We start from the raw sequence: 7,500 nt of genomic DNA, 5'->3' as shown, positions 1-7,500 counted from the left end.
CTCTTACGTGAAGATTCATAGATACATCTATAACGAATATTCTAAGCTTAGATTCATTAAAATTCGTTAAAAATATCGCGAGAAATCATACAAACGACCCAAATTAAGATGTTAAAGTCGGGTCTGTTACATTTTTAGAAACGGATGACAATTAATTTGAACATATCAAAATAATAGCTCAAATTATGCGCTATGCAAATATTTTTGTAGGACGTAGAAAAGGTACATGAAACGTTTATCAATGCGTTCGGTGTGTTACAATTAAGAAGCTTATTGTCGAGTTTTACATCCAAGATCACGAGATGCGAAGACGTGGAGAGAATCTTGTGAGAAATTTCGCATAATCTCTCCATTTCCTTCTCATTTTTCATGTGAGTTTGACGATTTCAGGATAAGCTCTTCGATCATATACACGACAGGTGGTCGGCAACGTGTGGAAAAAAATTGGAGAACATCTAGCGGGATAACGCGCGTTACGTTTGACTCGGGGATTCGATACAAAAGCAGTGAATCCACGTGTCGGCTTGAATTCGACACGTCCGTTAGCGCGCGGCTGGTGAGATAGAAATAAAAAGTATGTACCGATTGATGAACGATGTCGGCGTGGAGTAACCCAACTGAAGACGCGACCTGACGACCTTCTCCTGAACGGTCACCATCCTCGAGCTTCGCGAACTCTGGTGCACCCTAGTGGTTCGTATCACTTGATAGCAGTGGTGTTGAGTCTGAGGCGAGCAGACCGTCACCCGGTCACTGCGTGGCTCGATCATCGTGTACACGATCATCACTGTTCATCAGCAGCGAGAAATGTTCACCCACCGTTCACCGAGGCACGAGTCGCGCTCTGCTTCGGCGGCGAGCTCATCGTCGCGCGTTCCCCGCAGCTCACGAATTTGTCAGGCCGCGAATAACTCACCACCACAGCATTCTTTTTAATCGCCGGTGCCGAAGGAATCACGTTACGGAAGATACGCTCTCGGTATCCAACGGACCTAAATTCGATTAAAACGAGGCGATTACACGTGACTGTGGGTCGCCAAATTACGAGGGCGACTGCGCATATTGCAACACAATATTTTCGCACAGCCGATACGTCGTAATTTATTGCAGACGCGACGGTAAATCCGCGCTTGTAGTCATGACCGATTTCGTTAGCGTGTATTAAACAGCAAACGTTGTGCTCGCTACGAATTTTGCGCATTGCGTTAAATGATATGAAACGATCGTACTAAAAGATTCATCAAATTAAAATTACCATCCCTGACACGAGAGAATTCAGGTCAATGATTTAATAATTCGCTGTGCTACACCGAATCGATCCTCATTAATATAATAATCCGCCAAATCTATATTTGGGCTCTTAGGTATGGAAAGGGGGGAGGACGGTTGCAATTTCACCTAGATTTCAGCTCCAAAGTTTGATACCAAGTAATCGGGTTAGCTATTACCGAGCTACTCTCGGCCAGCGATCAATAGTGTCGTATTTTCACTCGCTTGCCTTTTCCGGTTGATTCATGGGTAATCGTTAAAACTTTCTAACGACACTTAATTAATATGCGTAACCGGTAAGTGTATCACGGTGCGGTACATATGTGCGATATATTTATCAATGCCGTCAATGATCTCTCTTCAACGAAAGTATCACGCTCGTATGTGTGCTGTACGTGCGACGCATGAACGCGTCTCAAATATATAGCTGTACACGTGTAATTCTTTTCATTGCGACACACATGAATCTATCGAATTTCACTCACCGCCACTGTCCGCCATTATAGCCTATAATAGACTGACGCATCGCGAGATATCTCGGAAATAGAATGGCATTTGAAATATGGGATCTAATATCGTTTCCGTTACGCGCGCTCGGCGTTACCGTGACAACGGAATTTACGAACAATCGTCGCACAGTCGATAATCGTGAATTCCCTGGTAGAAATTTAATGCAGTTCTCGAACAGTTACTGGACAGCTATGTTAACTTTAGCCTAGTAATTCAAGAGTAAAACTACTTGGGATCACGATCATATATACTGAGAAAGACTTTTTAAATTTTAGAGTAAATGCATTTAATATTTATTATTTATAATTTTTTATTAATAAATTTAATTTTTATTTCATTATAGTTTATTGTATTATAGTTAACTGAAGTATATAAAAATTACAAAATGATTTTTTCTTGAAATATTTACTTCTAATTCTGGTTGATTATAATATACAAATAATATTTATCAAAATCTAGCAAATAAATTTATAAAACTCTGAATTCGGGAATTTTTATTAAAAAAGGCATTTTGGTATATGTTCAAATTTTTTGGTATGTTTGTTCAAATTTTTTAAAAATAAAATAGACGTGACATATCGATCAAATGGCATATAATTGAAAATATGTCAAGCAAAATCATTGACTACTTAAAAACGACATAATAAAAAAGAAGTAATAAATATAACTTTAATCAAAAAGAACGAAAGAGTGTGCAAATATTTAACTTGTAGAAAATATTTCTTATATTTAATAAATTTAATAAAAAGAAAAATTTTCTTTAAATAAAAATAAATTATTTACTTATTAAAAAAAAATGTATTTACAGTTGTAAACAAACAAGCGATTATCAAAATTAAAAAAAAAATACTCTTTTAGCTAATCTTTTAATTATGCACAAAACATATACAAAATCTGAGGTTATTCACTAAATAAAAACAGAGCAGTAAATAGACAAATTATATGCAATTGATCAAGTCTGCTGCTCACAAACACAGGCATATTTGCATATGTTTGTGCATGATCTCTAACTAAAAATTTTAATGCTAATGAGAGTCATAGCATAAGAAATATTTGGTTTTTGTGCACGCCTTCTAATTGAAAATTGTAATATTAAAGAGAATCTTAACATAAGAAATCTTTAGTAAATAATATCTAAATTCTTAACATAAGAAATCTTTAGTAAATAATATCTATTTTTATGGTTTTCGCCTTTCACCTGACATTTTTCACAACTATCAAATGACATATGTCCTTTTGTCCATTCTTGTAGTTGTATTATTTCATCAAGTTCAGAGTCTAAGTTATCGTCATAGTTTTCATATCATCATCATCCAGATAGTCTGATGTGTTCGCATGGCAATAAAATTCTGTATTATTAACATATAATCCATTTGTCTTTTGCACACTTTTATTTCTAACCTCGGTTATCATTTCTGTCGCAGAGTTTAAGGGGATGCTGGAGTCGATGACGAACTCGAACAATGTCGATAATGCAGAGACGATCGTCACTAACATAATCACGCTATCCTTTTCGTATTTCTTATATATACAGAACTTATATGAATGTGTGTTACTTTGTTTTACCATATTCAACAGAAAATCTAACCATATATGTGTAGAAATCTTTTCGATATTTTTAAGCTTCCAAATGCAAATGCAAAGATAGAGCAATGTTTTTCCAAGTTTTTCTGTTTGGAGCATTCACACTTTCAGTATATACTATAAGCTGCGGAATTTTTGGATTAGACAAATATTACGCTGACAGCTTGAGATTTTACATTAAAAATTTTTTGTTCGTTTTCGTTACATATTGAGCAATGTTCCTATTTATTTTTGCACGTACTTTTATTGTGTAAAAACATTTGTAATTCTATGTAACTAATACGACGTAAACTTTGCAGAAAAATATCAATGTTCTGTCGAGAAAGTTTTCAGCTTCAGCATCCCCTTAATGTTGTCGAATGTCTTATTCCCTTCAATTTCCCCCTCCTCACTTTATTTTTCACTTTTTTTTAACAAATACAGATAAATATGTTTTAAATTTATTCATAACAAGCGTTATGCGTCCATTATAAAGCTGAATTAATAATACCGATACTATATCTTAAAAAGAATCAGTTCAAATGTTGTTTATAATAAATGGCTTCAACTAAAAAGCAAATAAAACTCTGTCAAGTTCTTGTCTAGTTTCTAGCCGGAGTTTTTTTTGCACCAATACTAGACTAATAACTAGCCAAGAATAATTGAGCACTAATAACTGTCCACGCGAACTGCATACATTTCCACCGAAGACCGTACACCATTCTTTGTACGGCTCGGAGCAATTTGGAAAATCGCGTCGGAATGCGGGTGAATCGGCCGGATTTCGGGCCGAAATGAACGCGCAATTAGTTTACGGTCGGTGTGCAGTGACGCGCGGATATCGGCGGATACCGTTTGTTCGTCTCCGGCCGCGTCGTATCGGGGACGCACGTACGAAAAAGTCAAAGCCGGCGAATAATAATGAGCGCAGAAATCCTTCGCGGCCGCATGGGACCGCACGTCAAGTGTCCTTAATGGAAGTGTTCCGCGCCCGCAATGCCGAAACTTCGCGCGGCGCGCGCGCGTCTCTCGTCAACTCGTTAGCGCGCTCTACATTGTTTTCTGCCGTCCGGCGGAAATTCATCCAGTCTCGTCTCGTCTCGCGCGCGAAGTTCGTCGGCGAAACACACTTGAAGGGTGCGCGTTATCCTCGTCAACCTCGAGAGACAAGCGCGGCAGGCGCTAAACGCGTTTATTCATTTTGCCCAGGAAGGTTAAACGCGAGTCTCGCCGTGCGACACCATCCATCGGATCAATTCGTCTCGCGCCCAGATGCCACGTCCCACGACGAGAGATCGATGACACGAGCACTGCACTTTTCTCGTACGACACAATTTCAATTCACAGTCGCGACAAAGACACCCTCGAATCGTCGCAGAACGCGAGGGATAAAGGGACAATAATAATAATAATAATAATAAAAAAAAAAAGAAGTAAATACCTCGACGGACCGACGACGCGCACGCTGACTCGCGTTCGTCAACTACGCCCGTTCTGTTTGCCGTTAGCTTCGATACCATAATGGAACTGTCAAAGTCGAATGAAAGGTGGGGCAGCGGCCTCCCACCGGCGATTTCAACGGCGCGCATACACATTGTTACGCTCGTCCCGATGCCGCCGTTGCGTTCGGAAATACAGGTCAATTCATGCCGGCCGTACGATCGCCATGCAGCCCTATGTGTGTATATAAAAAACATTTCCTAACATGCACGCATTTTAGGAATGCATAGGAAACACAAAAACAATAAAAAAAGTTGATACAAACATCCTATTTGACTTTGTTTCAGAGTTATAGCCATTTTTGTGCTACAGTAGGAGACACCGGGCTTAGATATTTTAGAATCTTGAAGTTACAACTTCTCGAAGAACTAATTGTGTGTGTAGTGACTGACTATATAAATATAACTTTTTTCTATGTATTAATGCTCGGCCACGATCCTATTAACTGTATATTTTGTTTTGTAATAATCAAAATACGAACATGCAGCAATATAGTCCTAGTACTGGCTTTAGTTGTCCAACAGCGCACGGTAAAGAAAACCACGTATAAAATATGTATTCTGATTAGTAGTTCCAGAATTTCCGTGAAAGGTCTCCACGGCCCTCCTGTCCGCCCTTAATTATAGGCCAACCTCGTCCGTCCATATGCTCTAATTCAATCATTTTATGAATGAAAATTGCACTTATTATTGGAAACAGTATACTTGCAAGAGATTTTATTTTAGCTAGTAACATATCGCTTAATTTTATTCAGTTACGATGAAAAATATTAATACAAATTTTCGAGAAGCTCGAAAATTTACTTTGCTATTATCAAATCAGTTTCTTTCTATTTATGAACTACAATATTCTTCCGATTTTAATAAAACTCAGGAAAAAATATTTATGTAATAAAAGAGTTATTTCGCGATTTTGTAACTACTATTTCTCTCAAAATAAATATTAAAAAAGCACATGAACAACGTAACCTCAGTTTTTACTAATTTACAGTTGTTTACTTTTATAGAAAGTACTTGAAGTAATTTATATGCAAGCTTGCAGGCTTGTGTTAAAGAGTTTTTCAATCTTTCAAAAATTCTAGATATTTGTTAAATCTGTTAGCAGTCTTATTATATATGTTCGCGAAATATTTCGACATGGGCAATGGGTATTGAATAGACATTTGTTTTAAAGTGGCCAATAAAAATCTAATGGATTAAAATCTTTGTGAACATATGCAACACGGCTGCCAATAGATCCGACAAATACTTAGAATTTTTAAAAGTTTAAAAGACACGACAACTGCAAGCTTGCATACAGATTGAAAGTGGTCGAGCACCTCCTATAAAGGTAAGCAACTGTAGATTATTGGAATACAAAAATGATTATATGACTCTGAAATAGGACACACATATATTTATATGAACATTTTTTATTGTTTTTGTGTTTCTTATCTACTCCTGAGATGAATCTCATATGTTAGGAAACATCCTGTATATGTGTGTATTTCCGAATTTACGTGAAAACTTACGCAGCGCGAGGTCGTTGCACTCCTGACGGCGGATCCACTTAACGCGCGAAAGAAGCCAGATCGATTTACGGCGGCGCCGAGCGATTTTCAATCAACGATCTTAGTCATGACGTCGATCCGAGCTGATCCCCGTAGTCAGCTTAAGTCAGCTTAAGCTCCATGACGCGGAAAACTTTACGTTTATCCTCGATTCGTGCCAAATTCTGTGCGCGCGTCGCAAAGATTTAAAGGACGCTCGAAAAGAGCGCCTATAGAACGTCGAAGCGAATCGGAACGTCTCTCGAGGGCGTTCTTCGAGATTTTGTCGCGCTCCAATTGTATTCTGCTCGACGAGATAATATGGAGATAAAGGTAAAAGAGAGCGAGGGGGAAAAAGAGAGAAGGAGAAAATCAGCGCATCTAAAATATAATGGGACAAAATGTGGAACGCGCGGTGCATTGCGTTCGCGTTTTATACGCGATATTAATTGGACAACTTGTGTATTCATACCTTTGACACGGATAAATATATGCCGCTCTTTGAATCGTACGGCGGCTAAACTGTAAATAGAAAAATAACAGCGCGCGGGGACAACGTGTATGTCCGCGTCGCCTGTACTTTCACGTATGTTAATGTCGCACGATAGGGATTTCGCGTCAATAGCGGCGACAGTTTCAACGAGTGCGCGCGTTCCAGTTTTAATTTTGCACACAGCCTCATGCATACGGGCTGTTGTTTTATTCTCTTTCTCCTGCTTGCCTGCCTGCCTCTCTCATTTCCTTCCTTCCTCTCTCCTACCGATTCTCTCTTTTTATCTCTTTCTCTTGTTGAAAAATTCCGCCTGTGTAACATGCAGATAGAGGAATATTCGCAGCAATAGCGGCAGCGGCAGCGCACAAATGTATTTCTTTTCAAGGACCCTCCGTCAGGACAACAGCTCGAGATTTCGCAATATACGACGCGAGAATAACGTTGGACGATGCGCGAGAACATTTGCAGGGTGATTAAAAATATCGCCTCACTAATGCACCGAACTGTCAAACTTGGCCACGTGGGAGCGATTGAAACTCCGCGGACATATCCACTTCGTGTCCGTCATTTCGAAGACCCCCCCTCATTCCTCTCTCTCTCTCTCTCTCTCTCTCTCTCTCTCTCTCTCTCTCTCTCT

The 7,500-nt window shown here is 38.9% G+C and overlaps 1 protein-coding gene across 14 annotated transcripts in view; it reads right to left on the bottom strand.

The window, feature by feature from the left end:
- The window catches only part of LOC116844788 (IQ motif and SEC7 domain-containing protein 2), an 85,749-nt gene that overhangs the window by 13,968 nt on the left and 64,281 nt on the right, over nucleotides 1-7,500 (bottom strand). For 5 of the 14 annotated variants that reach the window (XM_032816821.1, XM_032816818.1, XM_032816819.1 and 2 more), the window contains exon 2: nucleotides 583-992. The exons of 7 other annotated variants lie outside the window; for them this stretch is intronic. In XM_032816821.1, coding sequence (XP_032672712.1) covers nucleotides 583-785 — 203 coding nt within the window. In that variant the 5' untranslated portion in view covers nucleotides 786-992. Of the gene's footprint in view, nucleotides 1-582; nucleotides 2,136-4,783; nucleotides 5,703-7,500 lie in introns of those variants that run through there. 2 more of the 14 variants (XM_032816817.1, XM_032816815.1) reach the window with 2 other exon arrangements.

Source organism: Odontomachus brunneus, unplaced genomic scaffold, assembly GCF_010583005.1.
Source record: "Odontomachus brunneus isolate Ranch 3 - 2012 unplaced genomic scaffold, Obru_v1 Obru_scaffold_046, whole genome shotgun sequence".
NCBI lineage: Eukaryota > Metazoa > Arthropoda > Insecta > Hymenoptera > Formicidae > Odontomachus > Odontomachus brunneus.
This window is presented reverse-complemented; position numbering and strand designations above follow the sequence as displayed.